The 22573-nt window shown below is 37.3% G+C and overlaps 2 protein-coding genes across 2 annotated transcripts in view; both read left to right on the forward strand.

Annotated features, from left to right (window-relative positions):
* The window catches only part of LOC112047992 (probable 2-oxoglutarate dehydrogenase E1 component DHKTD1 homolog, mitochondrial), a 30311-nt gene extending 15182 nt beyond the window's left edge, over positions 1–15129 (forward strand). The window contains exons 13-20 of the mRNA XM_024085318.2: positions 4953–5055; positions 6265–6422; positions 7239–7395; positions 8384–8586; positions 8874–8994; positions 10251–10439; positions 12654–12739; positions 13842–15129. Of these exons, the coding sequence (XP_023941086.2) occupies positions 4953–5055; positions 6265–6422; positions 7239–7395; positions 8384–8586; positions 8874–8994; positions 10251–10439; positions 12654–12739; positions 13842–13952 (1128 nt within the window). The 3' untranslated portion in view covers positions 13953–15129. The remainder of the gene's footprint in view (positions 1–4952; positions 5056–6264; positions 6423–7238; positions 7396–8383; positions 8587–8873; positions 8995–10250; positions 10440–12653; positions 12740–13841) is intronic.
* A 1074-nt stretch (positions 15130–16203) lies between these two features.
* Positions 16204–22304, forward strand: LOC112047994 (heat shock protein 68). The gene is made up of 6 exons (XM_052883868.1): positions 16204–18927; positions 19031–19912; positions 19982–20251; positions 20325–20426; positions 20507–20734; positions 21359–22304. Exons 1-6 carry the CDS (start codon positions 18757–18759, stop codon positions 21608–21610), a joined length of 1905 nt encoding a protein of 634 aa, XP_052739828.1. The 5' UTR covers positions 16204–18756; the 3' UTR covers positions 21611–22304.
* The last annotated feature ends 269 nt before the right edge of the window (positions 22305–22573 follow it).

Raw genomic sequence — 22573 nt, forward strand, 5'->3', positions numbered from 1 at the left:
GCGTTCCTCGATAAATGGGCTATCTAACACTGAAAGAATTTTTCAAATCGGACCAGTAGTTGCTGAGATTAGCGCGTTCAATCAAACAAAAAAACAAACTCTTCTATAGATAACAAAAAATTTTAATAAAAAAATTCAACCGACTTCCAACTCAAAAATTAACCTAAACTAAAAAGCAAAAAATAACATCTTACCTATGTGCTACCTTCTGATCAGTTTGAAGGCGGTGCCAAGCCAGTGATGTTTTAATTAAAGCCGTTTAAATTACAAAATTTCTGTGGTTCTTTCAGAAACGGCCTTAATTAAAACATGACACTAGATTGGCACCGCCGTGTGAACAAAAATTAATATTTTTTTATAATAAGTATCTAAGTTCTACAATCCCAATTTTAAAAATACTACCTTAACTCATATACAAAATTTTACTCCCCCTTTATCCACACGTAATATGAATATTCAGAAAAACATGAAAGGTGACTGTCCTCCGTTTTCATCACAATCCACATGGTTGGAAAGTTCTCATCAATATAAAATTTATCAAGTCCAAACACTAGGTAGCTACTGTGAACCGTCGAGGAGTTCCCTTAACTCTCCTTCATCTTCGTCACCAGACCCTTAATACAGTCACAACCTATCCAGGTGGAAAGTTCTCATCAATACAAAATTATCAAGTCAAAACACAAGGTAGCTACTGTGAACCGTCGAGGAGTTCCCTTAACTATCCTTCATCTTCATCACCAGACCCCTAATACAGTCACAACCCACCTAGGTGGAAAGTTCTCATCAATAAAAATTTATCAAGTCCAAACACAAGGTAGCTACTGTGAACCGTTGAGGAGTTCTCTTAACTGTCCTTCGTCTTCATCATCAGACCCTTAATACAGTCACAACCCATCTAGGTGGAAAGTTCTCATCAATACAAATAAATCAAGCCCAAACAAAAGGTACCTGCTGTAAATCGTTGACGAGTTCCATCGTCTATGTTTTGGCTCCATCATCAGACCAACTCAAGACCTTCATAAAATTGTAGTGGTTTAAAATACCTTATGGAAACACTAACAAACGCACTAGCCGTCCCTACAATTTTCAAAAGATCCCCTCGATTTCTCCAGGATGCCATCATCAGATCCTGACATGAAAAAATTGGGATTTGAAATTTGGCATTTCGTTTAGAGTGCCTATGCGGCCTCCGTGGTGCAGTGGTATGCGCAGTGGATTTACAAGACGGAGGTCTTGGGTTCGATCCCCGGCTGGGCTGATTGATGTTTTTTTAATTAATCCAGGTCTGGGTAGTGGGCAAGTTGAAAAAATATTGATACTCTCAACCGAACTTAACAACTCATAAAATGCAAAGTTACATTAAAATTTCCACCTAGCGGGAAAACCAATACAGGAGTATGGCTAGTTACCACCCTACCGGCAAAAGCGTACCGCCAAGCGATTTAACGTTCCGGTACGATGTCGTGTACAAGCCGAAAGGAGTGTGGATTTTCATCATACTTATACCAAGCCAATAAGCCCGCTTCTATCTTCGATTAGGTCATCACTTACCATCAGCTGAGATTGTAGTCATCGGTAAACTTGTATAGTAAATCTAGTGAATCTTCTCTTTAGTCATACTATCTAAGGATGAAAACTGAATGAACATCCGATGAGTAGTTACAGACTTTATTTTAAATTTACCTAGATTTTATTAAGTAAAAATGTTTTTATAAATATCTTAAGTAAATAATTATGTTCAGAGTGCTTATTTCCGAAATATCAATCAATTTCCTCTCAGAAAGCACTTAAGAGAAATCGGTTCAGTTAACCTCCTTAATTTATGAGGCAAGTAAATACTGTTCCCAAGAGCTAGTTAAAGATTGGAAAATAACAATTTTCTCGACAACAGAAAGTGGATAAAGTTAATTTCGACGCCGAAGTAACAATATCGGGAAAGGGACGACTTAGAAATAAAATTCCTTTCCTTATCTATGAAACAAAATATCTTTTCGGGCGGGGACGGCAAATAGAATGGAACAGTCCAATTTGCTATTGTCTGTAAGTGTAGACTAGGTAAATGGAAACCTTGTTGTTTCGACACATTTGCCAATTTTCTTCTTCTTTTATCAATACTAATGCTCATTGCCAATGCCAATAGCCGTGATAGCCCAGTGAATATAACTTCTGCCTCCGATTCCGAGTGAGTGGGTTCGAATCCGGTCCGGGGCATGCACCTCTCTTCAGTTTTGTGCATTTTAAGAAACTAAATATCACATGTCTCAAACGGTCAAGGAAAAACATCGTGAGGAAACCTGAATACCAGAGAATTTTCTTAATTATGTGTGTGTGAAGTCTGCCTAACCCCATCGATCTCCTTAACCCCTCTCATTCTGACAGGAGACTCGAGCTCAGCAGTGAGCCTCATATGGGTCGATAACATACAACAACAATGCTCATAGTAATGTAAAAAAAAATATTCAAAAAAAAACTCCGTCTGGTTGTAAAGCACCTCCCCAAACCGCTAAATTTGACGGCCTCCGTGGCGCAGTGGTATGCGCGGTGTATTTAATGACGGAGGTCCTGGGTTCGATCCCTGGGCCGATTGAGGTTTTCTTAGTTGGTCCAGGTCTAGCTGGTGTAAGGCTTCGGCCGTGGCTAGTTACCACCCTACCGACAAAGACGTGACTACATCATCACTTACAAGGGCTAACTTAAAAAATAATAAAAAAAATGCAAACTAAAGCTCATTTCTGTAAAATTAACGTCAACAAATTATTCCTTTTGAAGCGAAACAAGTATAATCACAATGCTATAAAGCCTTCTTCTTAAGCTAAGCTACCTTCACGGGTCGGTTAGCGTCGTTGTTAAGTTGCTTCGTATTTTATTCACTGAGGTAAAATCTGGTTTCTTGTTAGCAGGAACTTTGATTTAGTTTTAATATTAATAAAGCTTTTAAGAGCGTATGTTTGTACAACAACCTTGCCTAACTTAATTGTAATACAAAATACTAAACTAGGTCTCGCTACTCGAATTCAGTGTTTTTCGGATAAAATCAGGAGATCTTTACGAAACACATATAAGCTACACGTGCCCATAGCCCAGTGGATATGCCCTCTGCCTCCGATTACGGAGGGTGTGGGTTCGAATCCGGTCCGGAGCATGCACCTCCAACTTTTCAGTTGTGTGCATTTTAATAAATTAAATGTCACGTGTCTCAAAAGGTGAAGGAAAACATCGTGAGAAAACCTGCATACCTGAGAATTTTCCTAATTCTATGCGTATGTGAAGTCTGCCAATCCGCATTGGGCCAGCATGGTGGACTATTGGCCTAACCCCTCTCATTCTGAGAGGAGACTCGAGCTCAGCAGTAAGCCGAATATGGGTTGACAATGATAGCTACACGTAAGTTTTTGGCTTTAAGCTAAGCTTAATTGTACCTGCTTGAAAATTTGCGTGAAAAAGTGTAGTTTCGGAGATTAGTATCAAGTATCAACACAAATAGAATAATCACTAGTAACAATCAAGAATGTAAAATATCTGTGTACCTAATAAAAACCTAAAAACATTTAAATACCATCATTAGATACTTAGTAACCGCTTGAATTAATGATACTAATCTAATCTAAGGATAAATAGATAAATAAATGCCCCCGTGGCGCAGTGGTGTGCGCGGTGAATTTACAAGACGGAGGTCCAGGGTTCGATCCCCGGTTGGGCCGATTGAGGCTTCAGCCATGACTAGTTAGCCCCTACTGGCAAAAGACGTACCGCCAAGCTATTTAGTGTTTCGGTACGATTCGCGTAAAAACCGAAAGGTCTGTGGAATGTGTGGATTTCCTTCCTACTCCTAACAAGTTAGCCGCTTGACATCTTAGATTTAGTCATCACTTACCATCAGCTGAGATTGTAGTCAAGGGCTAACTTGTAGAGAATAAAAAAAATGTTGTGATGTGATATCGACTATTTCTTTTATGTCCTTATAGTGAAAGGAAAATACCAATTTGTTAATTAGCACTGTTCTTACTTCAAGAGAGACTTCATTCTTCATTTGAACAACGTGAACTTTGATCTTCAATGGAGCATTAGCTTAGTAAAAGGTTTATTAGCCCGCACTTTGAATGCCTTTAGCCTTCTGGAGATTAATGGAAATGTCCTTACGGGGATTAAGATTTAAGTTTACTTATTCTTAAATTAAGTTCCAGATTTACTTAATTAGTTTAATGACTTAGATAGGTACGTAGTTAAAATTTTATAAAAAAGTTTAATGACGTTTTGAATAAATTTGAAAATCATAGAACAAACTTTCTTAAAAATTGAACGACCTCATTGGAGCAAATCTTATTTTGTTATTTAGATACCTATTTGCTTTAAGCTCTTTAATTTGACCGTAGCAGCTTCAATCTGCTTAAGCAAAAACAAAATTTCTGCTAGATCGAACGCTAGAAAAACGGAAAATGGCGCTTAATGGTGCGTATCTTGGATTGAAAGGATGTTGGGAGCAATTGTTGTTGTTAATTGAAACTTCGACTGATGAATAAGAGAGATCACCCGATTACCCCGTAAGCAAGTTCAGGATCCACGTCCGGATAACAATACCAATCGGGGAACAAATGATAATTAAAATGTTTTGCTTTTTCTATCCTACTGGCAAAGACTGCTAAGCGATTTGATGTCAAGACTCAAAGTTAATTGGTCAGAAGAAGATCGGACGCATCGCATCTGCCATAAGCCCCCATTCGTACTAGCGCATTCAAATAGAACAAATGCATTTCCAAGTATATGTTCACACATCAGCGTTTTAAAAACGCGACGTTCTTTGCGAGCTGTGTTGCATTTTCAATTTTGGGCGTTGGAAATATAGCTTCATTTAACTTGATACTATGTTTAAACGCTATTTAGGGGGCCTACTGCCATTATTTAATATCATGTGAAATCGCAGTCAAAGTCAAATTTCTTATTTTATTTCACAGAACATTCACAGTCACCTGGCTAAGACTCATGTCAAGAACCGTTTGAGCAAAATATCTGAGGAAAAGGACATTGACTGGGCAACTGCTGAGGCTATGGCAATAGGTAAGTATTACCAATATTTCTATTTTTTGAAGCCATAATATATGAACTCTGCCTTTAATTCGGAGGGCGTAGTTTCGAATCCGGTTCGGGCATGCACCTCCAACTTCTCAGTTAAGTAGGTATGTGTATTTTAAGAAATTGATTATCATGTCTCAAACGGTGAAGGAAAAACATCTTGAGGCAACATGCATACTTGCCTGAGAGTTTTCAGAGAGAGAACGGCTATGAATAGGTTTAGGAAGGAAATAGGTAGGTATGTTTAGATAACTCAATTTATGTACATTCTTAAAGAATTCGCCTCCAACTTCAACGTAAAAAAATACTTGCGTAGGCTGTGGTTGTTTACGAGGCTTGTAAAGTTTGAAAAAACTTATAAGAACATTGAACCCTTCGACGAGTCTAAGAATATTTTGTACTCTGTTTCTTATAAATCTCTCTAGAACCATTGACTTAAATTTATCTCTATACCAAATGCCCATTTCCGGCCCAGGCTTACCCTAACCACCTGACAATGTATTTATATCTAAAAAATCTTGATAATTCTACTTTCATAATGAAATCATTACTACATCAAAAAAAAATTTGCTATAGCGTTTTACGACATTTTTTTTTCATCTTTATTTTGTACAGCCTCAGTTTTACGATTTTTTTTGTAGATTTATTATTGATTTGTTTGTTCGTTTCCTTGTTTGTTAAGGTAATAGAAAAAAATAATACAAAATACTAATACAGTTTTAAATGTTACTTCGCCGCTTTGGTACATCGGCGAACATTTTTCCATAAAAAAATTAATAATTTTTTTTTTACTAATCATACTTTTATTTTGCCAATTTTTTTTTTTTTTTTTTACAAGTTAGCCCTTGACTACAATCTCACCTGATGGTAAGTGATGACAATCTAGGATGGAAGCGGGCTAACTTGTTAGGAGGGGAAGGAAAATCCACACCCCTTTTGGTTTCTACACGACATCGTACCGGAACGCTAAATCGCTTGGCGGTACGTCTTTGTCGGTAGGGAAGCCTTCCACCAGCTAAACCAGATTTAACCAGATCGTTATTTATACATCATATTATCATCTCCATACACTTTTATGCGGGGTTATACCTGGGTTCCTTGTGCCGGTAGGCATTCCTCTTTCATCCAAATCAGTTCAGTAGCTTATCCGTGAAAAGGTAATGCACAATACTTACATACTTTTTGTTTATCCAGGTTCCCTTTTAATGGAGGGTCGTCACGTAAGGTTGAGTGGCGAAGACGTCGGGCGCGGCACATTCTCGCACCGCCACGTCATGCTCATTGATCAAGAGAATGAGACCATGCATGTGCCTCTTAATCACATACATGAAAACCAGAAAGGCTTTCTGGAGGTAAGTTAATAGCAGATATTTTATTTTATTGAGGGCTTACAAACAACATCATAGTACACAATCATATTGGTTTTTTTTAAGTTTGTTGAAGTTGCAGCCCACAAACTCGCACATGAGCAGCGTGGTGGGCTCCATATCCCCTCTTATAACGAGAGAGGCTTAGCCATGTAGTCGGCGTTAAAATCTATACTAATATTATAAAGCTGCAGAGTTTGTTTGGTTGCACGCGCTAATCTCGGGAACTACTGGTCCGATTTGAAAAATTCTTTCACTGTTAGATAGCCCATTATAGGCTATATTTTATCTCTGTATTTGTAAGGGAACGGGACCCACCACGCGGGTGAAACCACTCGGCGTCAGCTTGTGGACTTATATCAGAGGAGACTGCCTCATTAGTCCCGTGTTAAGCTGGTTCAAAAAGTGGGAATCTCCCTTAATATAAAAACCACCTTATCGGTCCCGTTGTAACCTGGTTTGGCTACGGACTATGAGATTCAGGGTTCGAATTCCGGGTCAGGCCAACAAAAAAATACGTTATTGGGATTTTTCTTACAAGAAATTTTTTAATAGCAGTCTGGAGTTCGAAAGCTAGTGGTGCTAGTATACTCCCGTGCCTCGGAGACCACCTAAAGCTGTCGGTCCTGCGCCTGATTTCTCACCGACCGTGTTAGTCTACCACCTCATCGGACTAAGGAGGTACTCAACAACATGCACGGTATAGTCCCTTATCTGCCGCACTCGAGTAAATCAAAAAATCCCCACTTCGACTCCTTTACTATTAACAGAAGGCCCTGACATAATTATATTACTTTGCAGGTGGCAAATTCTATTTTATCTGAAGAAGCAGTATTAGGCTACGAGTACGGCATGGCGTACGATTCGCCCGACAATTTGTGCATTTGGGAGGCGCAGTTCGGCGACTTCTACACCGGGGCGCAAATCGTCGTCGATACTTACATCGCTTCCGGAGAAAGTGAGTTGAAAATCTATACTAATATTATAAAGCACAGCTCAACAAGTCGCGAAGGTGGAGCACATAGTTTGAAGAGCCAATGGCCGTTGGGGTCCCAAGGTGCTGGAATGTCGAACCACACTAGAAAACGCAGTGTTGACCCCGCATCAAGTGGTCTAACGACATCATACAATGGTCAATACCCCAAAACTCTTTAATAAGTGTGTCTCGTCTGTAATAACGTATTGAGAGAAAACGTGTACACTGACGGTTGGCCTTATCCACAAATTTAAAGTCGCTAAGCGAGCTATGGTGAGGGCCATGTTAGGAGTCTCTCTCAATAACAAAACCCTGAACAAAGAAATCCATCGAAGAACAAAAATAATCGGCGGGCCATATTTGTCGCAGAACAGATAGATCCATGGGCAGACATGTTCTGGAGTGGAAGCCACGTACCAGCAAGCGCAGTATAAGACGCCCTTCAGCTACGACGACGGTCTCTATACCGCAGTAATCTGCATTCATACGTACTCGTAGTTGATGTCCCTTGGACTTTTTTTTTTTTTTTAAAAGAATATTTGCCATATCTTTTTAAATATGACCAATATTCCCATTTCCCTCCAACTAGTCGGGAAAGACTGTATTAGGAGTGGGTACGACAATAGTCCAACGGGGCGGGGATCGAACCACCACCCCTCGGTGATGAATCCGACCGCTCTTACCGTAGAGCTATTGAGGCTCTAAAACTTGTACGAAGCGTTTTGTCTCTTCGTTCCTGATTCGTACTGCGAAGTTATGGAATGCCCTTCTTGCGTTTTCCCTACCAAGTCAAGTCAAGAGTGATGTAACTCGTTTGCCTTCTAGGTAAGCACGTTGTACCAGAGTCTGCGTATTTACTTACAATCAGGCTTGATAGACCAAATGCTGGCCTATATATCGTAAAAAAACTTGTGATAAGCCGCTTGTATGTAACTTGTCGCCGTCAAATTGATTATTTATTGTTCTTTAGGCAAATGGGTACGCAGCAATGGACTGGTAATGCTGCTACCACACGGGTTTGACGGCGCCGCATCAGAGCATTCCTCCTGCAGGATGGAACGTTTCCTGCAGCTTACAGACAGCTCGGAGACCGCTCCTGATTCGGAAGCTGTGTGCATGCACGTCGTCAACCCGACCACTCCTGCTCAGTATTTCCATCTGTTGAGACGACAGGTAAAACTCCTTCACTCTAAGCATTGCTGTTTCCGACAACCTGACAATGATCCACATGATGTTGTGATTTGTACTTAATATTATAGAAGTAAAGTTTGTGATATTGTAGGGGGTAATCTCTGGATTTATTGAACCGATTTTGAAAATTCTTATAATAATGGAAAGCCATGTCAACTGAGAGCGTCATAGGCTTTATTTTATCTCTACAATACCACGGGAACGGGGATTACGTGGGTGTATCTAACAATAGTATATTATAACATTATAACGCTATGTACATCTTTCAGATGGTCCGCAATTACCGGAAGCCTTTGATCGTGGTGGCGCCAAAAATTTTGCTGCGATTAGCCGATGCTGCCTCCCCACTGTTGGACTTGGAACCGGGAACACATTTCAAACCAGTTATTGGTACAGAGCTTTTTTCTATTATTTTATACATATAACTAGCGGACGCCCGCGACTTCGTCCGCGTGAAACTCAATGTAAACTTTCAACTACCTCTACCCTACCCCTGCCCTACCCCTATTCTACTTCTACCCTACCCCTACCCTACCCCTACCTTACGTTGAAATTTTTCTTGAATTTTCTTTGCTATAAACCTCACGGAGCCCGAGACCTTTCCAATGAATGCAAAACCGTGGAAATCGGTTCGTGCGTTCTGGAGTTATAGCGTCAGGAAGGAAAACCCGACTTATTTTTATATAGTAGATTTGTTAATCTATCGTTACACGATACATACATTTATTTATTTATTTATACATGGATCATATAAGTCATTATAATGGTAAGTTAACGCGGAGAAGTATCTATGTCTTGGCATGCACGATTGTAGCTATAGCACTTGTTTAAATTCATTAAAATATTCTTAGAAGGAGAAAGCCTGTAGGGATTTAGATCAAACGCTCAGGGTAAAGAAGGTAGTCCCTTGTTAACATTTGTTTCTCGCTCTAAATCCTACAAATTGTATTTGTCGGGACGTTGATACTGGAACTTTTGGGTTGGAAAAGGTTTACGCCTGTCGGTTCACATTGATTTTCCTTATCTTAATGATACAAAGCTTTCATTCATAACATAACAATCCTATATCCTTTCACGGTATGATTGATGTACCTATTGATATTCGAGCTAAAGGGGATTTGTGTCAAAATATTTTCAGTTTCTGTTCATCGGCGATAATACTCACGTATATCGCACACAACACACACACACACACACACATTTGTAATTTAAAAAAGTAGGTAGTAAATATTTGTTGAAGTTTTTAAATACTCGTGGGTCATTCCGGTAATTTAAGACAATTGAAATGGCGGTGTAGCAACTCAACACGTCATAAAGCTAAAGGTTATAATTTGTTTCATTTTAGATCTCGTGGAAAAACAAAAATAGCAGTATACCTACATTAAACTTTATTCTTCAGAACTTAAATTTTTTTTGATATTTAAAATTACCTATTTTAAAAAGTTTGGTTTAGGGTATTAGTCTAGAAAGTTAAAATATTTAGGGTTACGAGTAGTAGATGACTCCTAAAATATTGAAAATAAACCTTGACACAACCAAAAACTTAAGCAAAATGCGTGATTACTTGTAAGTTGTCGCCTCTTTGCAGTACAATCTTTTAATGTTTTTTTTTTCTAATTAGCTTTGATTTTATGGCAATTTTACAGGTGACGTCATAGCTGATCCTTTAAGGGTTAATCGGGTGATACTAGTCTGCGGCAAGCACTACTATGAGCTCAACAAAGAAAGGCTGAAAGCAAAAATAGACGATGTTGCCATTCTGAGGGTAGAGGCACTCAGTCCGTTCCCGCTTCAGGCGCTGCAACAGGAAGTTGCGAAGTATAAAAATGCTAGGAGTAAGTATATCGTCATTATTATTAACAAGAAATCGAAAAAAAAAATTTTTAGCGTCAGTATCGATTGTATATTGTATGCCCTCCAATAAAAAAGTTTAAAATATCTTCAATGTACAGAATTTGACCTGTTACAGTTTTATTATAAGTATAGATTAAGGACATCACAACACACAACACAACAAAACAACTTGAACTACAAATTTGGCACGGCAGTAGTTTATACTTTCCTAAGAACAACTTTGCGACAGGGCCGGATTATGGAGGTCTAAGGGCGGATAAAGTCACGAGAATCTGCTGTGTAGAAGAAGTTTGTTTAATTTTCATACCTTTAAAAATTCATGGCAGAGATTCTTTATGAATAAAATATTCTATTCGGTCCGATCGGTACAAAATATAGGGGAATGTGATTCTTAGGTATACCTACTTACTTATAATTTTTTTTACTGTTCGTTATATGGTCAAAATTATTTAGTTTTTACACCTAAGTATAACAATTAACAAATCATCAGTAGTTGACAAAAAAAGTCTGAAACCATGACCATTTTTCTAACCAATTTAATTTTTGCGGACATCTTTTTATTGATCCAAATATTAGGTACAGCTAGTAACCGAATTTGGGACTTCTCATATAGATCCGATTCGCCTTTTATTTTCGTATGGGGAATTGCCACAACCTCACGTATTCCGAAGTAAGCGTCCCCTGTCATTTCCACCTTCTCATTTCCGGCGCTGTCCCTGCGGTTGCCTCGGTCGACGAATGGGTACAATTTCATTCGGTTTTAATTGAAATTCCTACTTACGTGCCCTTGGCGTTTCACGTCTGCGGTTTTATATCTGGTATTCAGTTGTAGGTACGTAATATCTACATCGTTATCTAATAAAAAAACATTTATTCAAGTGTCTGCCTATTTTAAACGACTTATTTAAAGGAGATTGTCCAAAATTGTATGGAGCCCAGGATCAGTCATTGTAACTACAATAGCGGAAATAAAAGAAGATATTTTTTTAACTATTTTTGATTATACAAATGTATGAATTTACTTTAATTCTTTCGAAATAATATTAATTATCTCCCAAGAAATGCAACAATAATAAGGGTAATAATGGCGGATAGATGACGTTTTCAATGCAATAATCGATTTGACGTTTGCTGTCAATTGTCATGTCATAGTTGCTCTACGGGCGCCATCTTGGTATAACTAAAAAACTTGGGTTTTTATTTCATTTATTTCTTTTTATTTAGTTAGATTTATTAACTTTGATAATTTTTAATAAAATCCTTGTATTTTTAAATTTAAATGATACAGGGTACTAGAGTGGACCTGAAATGGACCATCTCCTTTGCTTATTTAAATTGCGGCCAAACACATTTTTCATACAAAATCTAGGAAACCATAAACTAGATCAAAGGCTTAACAAGAACTTCATTATCAACTCATATTCGGCTCACTGAGCTCGAGTCTCCTCTCAGAGTGAGAGGGGTTAACAAGAACTTAATACAGATAAATAATTAAACATAAAATAAACTTTCATTTGACATATTTGACGACTAAATAACTGATGAGGGTTATATAACATAATTTAACTGTTTATACTGGGACCTACTAATATAAAATAATAGATCAATTCATAATATAAAACTAAACGAAAAAAATAATTTGCAAAAACAGTTGCTCCTTCGCTGATAAACTGCTGGATACTGTGGGTACACGCATTGTGGATGACAACCAGCAAAAAGTTGATTAAGTACATGCCACTGGAATTTATCGCTAACTCATTATTTTATATGTGATAATCCTACGACACAAATGGTTGTGGTACGATAAGTTACGAGATTATTCTGATATGTTTACTTACAACGAATTAAAAACAATTCGTACTAAACCCTTTCCATAATATTGGTACATCGTACATAATACAGAAACATCTGTTAAATTAAAGAAAGTCTATAAAAACAACTAGACTTGCCATACGGTTTCACCTGCGTAGTTCCCGTTCCCGTGAGGGTAGGGAAATAAAATATAGCCTATGACAATCACATATAACGTGGCTTTCTAGTGATGGTATAATAATATTCAAAATCGGTTCAGTAAATCCAGAAAATATAACCTACAACACCAGAAACTTTACCTCTTTTTAATATTAGTATCTATCGTCGGGAAATCTATGGATTTCGTGTCTAGTATAACGTAATATCGGCCCTATTTGTTTCAGAATTCATATGGAGTCAGGAAGAACATAGAAATATGGGAGCGTGGACGTTTGTGAAACCTCGCTTTGAAAACCTTCTAGGCAAAAAGGTGACGCTTATAAAGAATTTGCTTGTAATTTGTTACTTTTCACAATTTCATTATGGTGCCCTTTAAAGTTCATGAATATTCATGTATTTATAATTTGAGCCTAAATTGTAAGTAATTTTATAATTTGAGCCTAAATTGACCCAGGCTAATTCACTATCTTTGACGTAGGTATGCTAGTTGACATACCACGCTTAATCACGCTGTTCCAATGCGGATTGGTGGGCTTAAGGTGATAATGCTAAATTCTCTAACCACCACTATTCAATGCTAATGATAATCACCGCTTCCCACAGCTTATTGCGCTTTCCGAAGTACATACAGTAACTTCCCAAATTGAAGAAAGAAAATCTTAGTATATCATAGCACAAACGTAGGACCTTGTGTTCCGAAGCCACATAACCTAACCACTGGACCACAATATAAGCTACAACAGCGTCTTCGCCGACAAAGATGAGGTCCCTGATATCTGACGTCACCTGGATACGGGCTTTTAACTCATAATCTCGGGGGCGCCCGATACATTCAGGTCAAAACAACCTTCTAGAACGACTAACACGAGGACCTAGTCTCAGAGGAGACGGCCTTAGAGAGTCGTTCCACCCATTTATTCTGATTCTGCCTTCGGGCCCTATCAGGCGATGCTTCTGCGCTCGCCCCGGTGACGTCGCTGAGATTCCATTAAGGAGCCTACGGCACTTACACAATAAGTTAAAAAAACTGAACCAACGAGTCTCATTTTGTTATTTCATCATTATCAACCCATATTCGGCTCACTGCTGAGCTCGAGTCTCCTCTCTGAATGAGAGGGGTTAGGCCAATAGTCCACCACGCTGGCCCAATGCGGATTGGCAGACTTCAACACACGCAGAGAATTAAGAAAATTCTCTGGTATGCAGGTTTTCTCACGATGTTTTCCTTCACCGTTTGAGACACGTGATATTTAATTTCTTTAAATGCACACAACTGAAAAGTTGGAGGTGCATGCCCCGGACAGGATTTGAACTCACACCATCCAGAATCGAAGGCAGAGGTCGTATCCACTGGGCTATCACGGCTCGCTATTTATGCCCTATTTTTGTTATTTATGTTATTTATGCCCTAGTTATTGTACGCGGGAAGAGCGGAAGCACCTACAACTGCTGTGGGCGCCTCGAAACTACATCGAGTTGAAGTGGAACACGTACTACGGGAGCCACTCTACAATATTAAATAAATTACTAATAATAATATCTAATCAATCTGTTGGTGTTGTTGTTGTTTTTGTTGTCTAATCAACAACAACTTTAGAATTTAAACTATCGTGAGTGTTATTCATATTAATTTATTATGAGACACTCGCTCGCTCTGCCGTGTCGCAGTTTGGATCGTGCCGCGTTGCAAGAACCAGCTCATGACTAAGGGCCCCTGGGTTCGAAACTAGTCGGGCATACCTCGACATTGTATCACGTGAGTTTTAGCCGTGTTTCGTAATAAATTAATATCAACAGCAACCTACGTAACCTGCAAGACACCGGGTGAGTTTTCATCCCTATGTTACATTCCTAAACTCGTACGAAATGTTTTGCTTCTTCGTTTATGCATGGCTAGGGTATGGAACTCTCTTCCGATGTTCGAGTTCGTAATTTTTACAACCTGGGCATCTATAAGATGAGAGTGAATAGATATCTTCAATCTTCAATTTACAATAATTTAAGTAAGCCAAGTAATTTCAGACGAAATGTAATTTAGACTTTAAAAAAAAATATTTTTGTTTTCATGTTTCAATTAATTATTTTTTAATTGATATGTACCTATGCCACCATATGTTTATTAAAGAAAATTATACGCACAGCAAAAAGGCTTTGAGGTGCGAGCCGTAAAGCCAGCGTAAAAAAATCTTTGATTGAAAACTTTTTTTTTAGTTTAGATGAAAGCGGAAGGAAATTTATGATTTACTTTGTATACATTATTCATAAGCTGCTCCCATTTTTCACGAGATGTTACAAAAAATACCTACTATAGGTAGACACTCCTATCGGAAAATGCGCGAGTAAAAGCTAACCTTTGATATTTATCTGAAATATCTATTGATATTTTGACGGCTTCCGTGGCGCAGTGGTATGCGCGGTAGGTACACTAGACGGATGTCCTGGGTTCGATCCCCGGCTGGGCCGATTGAGGTTTTCGTAATTGGTACTGGTACAAGACTTCGGCCATAGCTAAATGTCGTGTGATAACCTATAGGGATTTTCGTCCTACTCCTATCAAATTATCCCGCTTTCATCTAAGACTGCATCAAAAAAAGACATAACATTGCATACCGCATTCATAAAAAATTGTAAACCATATTGTACCAACATTATCTACTTAAAATTGTTTAAGTGTAAATAAAAGAGAAAATATTTTTATCAGGTACTGTGTTTAATTCAATTTATCTTATATTTTAAAACACAAAAGGTACTATATCTGCTAATATATAGAAGATAGATATATGGTGTCGCGGACTTTTTTGTAGAACTTTTAAAGATACATAAAGTCTCCATACATTAATTTCAATTTTACTCAATAGTTAAGGCAGCGCATGCGAATAAGTCTGTTTAAGAGGATTTTCAGTCCGACCTGTATGACAAAAACTATGATAACTCGGCTAATATATATGATACCAATATAAAATATTTATATAAAAAGCCTATAGCACTCCACGATAATGTAGCATTCTACTGGTGAAAGAATTTTTAAAATCGGACCAGTAGTTCCGAAGATTACCCCATTTAAAAAATGTGACAAACTTACAAACTTTACCTCTTTATAATATTAGTATAGAGTATAGATACCCCATTTAAAAAATGTGACAAACTTACAAACTTTACCTCTTTATAATATTAGTATAGAGTATAGATACCCCATTTAAAAAATGTGACAAACTTACAAACTTTACCTCTTTATAATATTAGTATAGAAGTATAGATTAGCAGTCTTAGCTATTTGCTTGGTAGGTAGTAAGCTTAGTAACTAACGCAAATAACTACCTAAATATACTTTCCTACTGTTAGAACTCTTTCTACATTCAATTTTAACAATAAACTTTAAGTATGCTAACTGTAAGCTAAAAGTATAGGTACAGTTTGTCCCAAACAAATTCGTTAGCATCTACTCTTACTAATTGTTTAATCAATACCTATACCTAACAACCGGTACCACGGAAACGATACGATCGCAATGGCCGGTAAAGGAAAAGGCAAGAAAAAAGAAAAAAAGGACAAAGAGGAAGGTGGAGACAAGAAAAAGTCCAAAAAAGGAGGTGGTGGACGACCGAAAAAAGGCAAAGCAAAGGGACGATGTAACGTAGACATGCTCACTGATGCAGCGATGGACAACGTTTACTACGCATGTCACAATGTGCAAGAACTGCTACAGGCCCGAGGGTTCTGTCCCCCTGACTTCAATAAGAAGAAGAAAAAGGGAAAGCGCTAATCCACCATCTATTAGAAATTTAAAACTGAAAATACTATTTTTAAATTTAATTTAAAATGTTAAGTTGTTTGAGTATTTATTCAACGTAGTGACTAATTACGCCTTTTATAATTTTATGATGGCAGCGTCTCTCGTGGAAGACTTGAAAATTGTTTGCAATTCAACAATCAACACAGAGATTTTTAGTTAAAATAAATCGAAAATATTACCTATAAGATGTTGATACTACTAGGATACAGAGAACGAAAAGAAATGAAGTCTGGTGTTAAGTTTAATAATTCTTATTTATGTTAGTTGAATTTATTTACGCTAAGAAATTATTTAGTCTTGTTATATAATTGCAAATTAAATATTTATGCTTACATTTGGTTTATAGTTCCTTTTATTTATTCGTTTATATATACAGGATGTCCTGTAATCTATACTAATATTATAAAGCTAAAGAGTTTGTTTGATTGAACGCGCTAATCTCAGTAACTACTGGTCCAATTACAAAAAATCTTTCAGTGTTATATAGCCCATTCATCGCGGAAGGCTATAGACTATATAATATCCTTGTATTCCTACGGGAACTGGAACCACGCGGGTAAAACCGCTCGGCGTCAGCTAGTTAATGGATAAAACGCAAATAGTAGATACACCACCTAATTATCTAAAACTAATTTGATTGGTTTTCCAAAAATCCCTAGGTTGACTAAGTTATATTTTTTGGGTTATTTTAAAATTTTCTATCTTAGATGAGTTTTTTAATGCTGTAGCTGCTGGAATTACGATTTTGAAGATCTGATTTTTGTTTATGAATTAATTACGAGACATCCTGTATATGTCTAAAAAAAACTTTGTTGCTCTGTTTACATCAACTGGTGACTGAACAAAAACGCATTTCCGAATATAAAGCAATTGGGAACGTCGGCTCGAATTTACAATGGATATAAATGTTTACTGCCATTTGAGTTGACACAAATAGAAGGCGATCACGCAATCCTAGCTTTACTCGTAAACTATTGCGACACTAAAACTTGGAGATAAACATTCCTATGTTTTTTAATGTGGGTGTTAAATAATGCAACAATCAAATAACCCCACCTGCTATATGTAGAAAACAAGTACCAATGTATTAAAAAAATCGGAATCATGAGGTGGGCTGTTTTCTAGAATCTCGATGTTATAATTATTATAATTTTAAAAAAATTTAAAATTCATTTTGTAATTCAGCCAAAACGTGTCTGCAGTACTACAGTGCAAATAAAAATTAATTAGGTACCTAAGTTTAAATCAAATGAAAACGAATAAGCATTGATAAAGTATCTGCAGCACTACTTGTGCATATTGAAAGTAATTGTATGTAAGTATAAATCAAATGTAAACGAATACCCGTAACAAAACAAAACACCTTGATTTTATTACAGAAAGATTAGTTGCACTACAAAAAGGTTCTATCAATGTTTCGATCAATGTAACATTAACAGATATGTCACTGTCAACCACACAACATAAATTTCAATAATAACATCGCATTATTAAATAGTAATAAACATGAAAATTAAAAACAAGTAAACGATTAGGACAACAAATATGAATCAAATGTTCTGGATAAATTGCTTTAAAAAAAATTTGCGGTAAACCTCATCTTATCATCAATATAGGTACTTAGGTAATAATCACCAGATAAGTTTGTAAACAACTAACGCTGAAAAACTCAAGAGAATACGGATAATATTAGAGATATTCGCTTTTAACGCTTGCAAACTTTTCTAGTACCAAGTTAAATAAATTTCCATTTACATGCAAATCGAATAAGAAAACTTTTTACGCTTCGCCATTCAGATAACTTAAATAATTTAAAGTCTCAATCTTTTGCAAGTAATATAGGATTAAGAGCCGTGATAGCCCAGTGGATATGACCTCTGCCTCCGATTTCGGAGGGTGTGGGTTCGAATCTGGGGCATGTACCTCCAACTTTTCAGTTGTGTGCATTTTAAGAAATTAAATATCATGTGTCTCGAAACGGTGAAGTAAACATCGTGAGGAAACCTGCATACCTGAGAATCTTCTTAATTCTCTGCGTGTGTGAAGTCTGCCAATCCGCATTGGGCCAGCGTGGTGGACTATTGGCCTAACCCCTCTCATTCTGAGAGGAGACTCGAGCTCAGCAGTGAGCCGTATATGGGTTGATAACGACGATAGGATTAGTTTGAAAATTTAAACTTATACAGAATTTTTTATCAAGAGTTAGTTAGTTTAAATTTTATTTCACATCAAATTTCCCTTTTTATTTTAAGACGTTGTTACTGAAAAATTACTTTCCGAATTTTTGATGCCTCACAATAACCCAATAACGAAGATCTGAATATTTAAACAAAACACACAGGCTTTATCAAAATTTTAGATACAATGCAACCTATGCAATCTGTGGATCAGTTCCAATATTTTTTTTAATCACTTTTAACTATCGTAATGTATGCTTTACCTACTATTAATGTAATAAATACATTAATAGTAGGTAATAAGGACGTTCTCCATTAAATCTACTATTCAGATAGACCATTTCACAACGTAACACAATGGTGGTACCAGCAGTAGGTATAGACCTTGGCACTACATATTCTTGTGTTGGTGTGTTCCAACACAGCAAAGTTGAAATCATTGCTAACGATCAAGGCAACAGAACAACGCCTTCGTATGTCGCCTTTAATGACTCTGAGAGGCTCATCGGAGATGCTGCTAAGAATCAGGTACCTGTTCAATCATATTGATATTCAATAAGACATATTATAAAAATTTAAAGTACCTAACACTAAGAGTTTCATCTATTACTCATTAGCCAATTATTTACAGATTGCTATGAATCCAAAAAATACAGTCTTCGACGCCAAACGTTTGATAGGTAGAAGATTTGATGACCCTCACGTGCAACGAGACCTAAAACACTGGCCGTTCCAAGTTGTAGCAGAGAATGGTAAGCCCAAAATTGTTGTTGAGTACAAGAAACAAGAGCGAAAATTTAGTCCTGAGGAAATATCTTCGATGGTTTTAACGAAAATGAAAGAGACTGCTGAAACGTATCTTGGTGGAACTGTGAAAGACGCTGTTATAACAGTTCCAGCTTACTTTAATGATTCTCAGCGTCAGGCCACCAAAGATGCAGGTGTGATCGCGGCACTCAATGTGTTGAGAGTCATCAATGAGCCAACTGCTGCGGCTCTTGCCTATGGTCTAGATAAAGGTTTAAAAGGAGAAAAGACCGTCCTTATATTCGACCTGGGTGGTGGCACATTTGATGTGTCTATACTTCAAATATCAGAAGGATCTCTGTTTGAGGTGAGATCTACAGCAGGTGATACGCATCTAGGAGGTGAAGATTTTGATTCTCGAATGGTAGATCATTTGTGTCAAGAATTCGAAAGAAAATATAAGAAAAAAATGTCGGATAATCCAAAAGCGTTAAGACGACTGAGAACAGCGTGTGAAAGGGCTAAACGTACACTATCATCCAGTACCGAAGCTAGTATAGAGGTAGAGGCCTTACATGAAGGCATAGATTTATATTCAAAAATAACAAGAGCTCGTTTTGAAGAATTGTGTTCAGATTTATTTCGCCAAACTCTTGCACCAGTTGAAAAGGCACTTAAAGATGCCAGTTTAAATACCAGAGAAATTCACGATGTAGTTATGGTTGGTGGCTCAACCAGAATACCAAAAGTTCAAAGACTACTACAGGTAGGTTTCTACTTAGTAAATTAGGTATTTGAAACTGACTAAGAAATAACTAATACATATTTTATTTAGGATTTCTTCAGCGGAAAAACCCTAAACCTATCCATCAACCCTGATGAAGCAGTTGCTTATGGAGCAGCAGTTCAAGCAGCTATATTAACCGGTTCTAAAGATACTCGAATTCAGGATGTCCTCCTCGTAGATATAATACCGCTATCTCTAGGAATAGAAACTGCAGGAGGAATCATGACGCGATTAGTTGAAAGAAATACACGGATACCGATTGCCCAAAAGAAAATATTTAGCACATACGCCGATAATCAACCTGCTGTGACAATACAGGTAAGACAAAAGCTCAAGATTGTGTATTTATATATTCTGGTGAAAGCAAATTTAATAAAATATGATTATTTAGGTTTATGAAGGTGAACGGGCTATGACGAAAGACAACAATTTATTGGGTACCTTCAATTTAACTGGTATTCCACCAGCACCTAGAGGAATTCCACAGATCGAAGTAAGTGTTCTATGAATATAATTTAGATGACCTTTTTTGAGTCAATAATAATAATTAACACAAAATTCATAATATTATAGGTAACTTTTGATATCGATGCGAATGGTATTCTTAGTGTAAGTGCATACGAATCATGCAGCGGTCGTACGGAGCAAATCACCATATCAAACGACAAGGGACGTCTCAACAAGAACGAAATAGACAAAATGCTTCAAGACGCAGAAAAATTCAGAGCTGATGATGAAGCTATAAGAAAAAGAGTGGAAGTCAAAAATCAGTTAGAAGCGTACTTGTATGGATGTAAAATGGTAGGTACCTATCTATCTCATGTAGTCGGTTTGACTTTTTGTTACAGTTAAAGAACGAACGCCTTTGTGTGTGTGTAAACTAAAGGAACGCAGCACAGCAGAAAAGCCTTGATCAATTAGGTATTTAAAGACATACCTACGATTTATATGATTTATATGTCATAAAAACTTGCATAGGTACTCGTAATAACTCAACGAGCTGCGAAGCTGAAGAAACAATAGGCGTGACACATAGTTTGAAGGTTGATGGAAATAATGATACCAAAGTGCTGAAATGGCGACCCCGCACCTGAAAATGCAGTGTTAATCGAGTTCCCGATACGTGTACCGATGACTTAAAGCGGGTTGCAGTGAGCCGCTGGATTCTGATGGCTCGACACCGGGTTGTTTGGAAGTCCCTATGAGAGACCTAGTCCAGCAGTGGACGTCCATAGGCTGATAATGGTGATAGTATTATTTAAAAATGCACATTTTTTGTACATGTTACATCACCTTCTATAAGCATCCACATTGTATTCCTTTTATAAGTGTACCTATGTATGTCAGGGCATAGATGTTTAAAAAAATATTGCTTTTATTGTTTCAAGGAAAAATTCCAATCAAGTTACTGTTGTACTCCCACAGGCAGCCGAAAACGCGGGTGTTAGGTTAACTGACAGCGAAAAAGACGCAGTCATCACTGAATGCTCAAACCAGCTCCGTTGGCTTGAATCAAACCCTGACGCACCGCAAGAAGAACTCGAGAACCGTTTAAAAGCAGCTCAAGCTGTTTGTTTGTCGCCAATGATGAAGCTACACGGAGCTGTACCAGGCAGCGCTCCGAGTTGTGCAAGGCCACCTAGTTCTGGCGGCCCAAGAGTTGAGGAGATGAATTAGAGACCTACCTAATTATAAAAAATATATATTATCAGCATAGTGTATGATGATAGAGACGTAAACGACCGGAAAAATCTGATGGGTCGAGTTAATTTAGTTGGCAATATATAACCTACCATATCCTGCATCATTTCATATTCTTTTTATATTTAAAAATACATTGCTCAACACTGCGGAGTTTATGAAGATATAGACATCTGAAAACGACTAAATAGATCTGATGGACCGAGTTTTGTTTGGCAATATACCAATATCCTCTATACACCTTATTTGCTAATATATACAGCTCAAAACGGCTGAGTGTATAAAGCTAAAGAATATTGTAGACGACCGAATAAACCTGATGGGCCGAGTTGATTTAGTTAAAAATATATCAATATTTGCCCGATTTGCAAACAGCTTACCGCTCACAACAGCAACGGCGTGGAATGTATGAAGACAGAGACTGCTGCAGACAACCGGACATACCAGATGGATCTAGTTGATTTAGTTGGCAGTAGGTTCTTATACCAATATACCTACTTCTATAACCCGTCCTATTAAAAAAAACAGTTCGTGTTAAACCTTCTTCGACCTGCCAACCGGATGGATTCAGTTGATATACAAACTATTCTGCAAAAGAAGAAATGCACATGAATTAATCTACCAATGATCAAAAGATAGTAGAAGCAACAATAAAATATTTATCTAGGTATACCGATTTGTTTAATTTGATCTCGTTACAACTTTTATTAAACTTAAAATGTTACTTACGCAAATCTTGGAATATAAATTAGTAGAACTACCAATCCTACGAAGTGCACTACAAAATATTTCTTGGAGACAAAATGACATATTGTCGACTAATAGTACCGAATCGGATATATTGCTCTCTATTCGTTGCGCTGGGACGAAAGCTTAGACTACGAAAGAGAGAGCGTTATTTCCGGTTCGGCCATTAGATCGACATGGCAGGGCTAGACT

This window comes from Bicyclus anynana, chromosome 10, assembly GCF_947172395.1.
Source record: "Bicyclus anynana chromosome 10, ilBicAnyn1.1, whole genome shotgun sequence".
NCBI classification, from domain to species: Eukaryota; Metazoa; Arthropoda; class Insecta; order Lepidoptera; family Nymphalidae; genus Bicyclus; species Bicyclus anynana.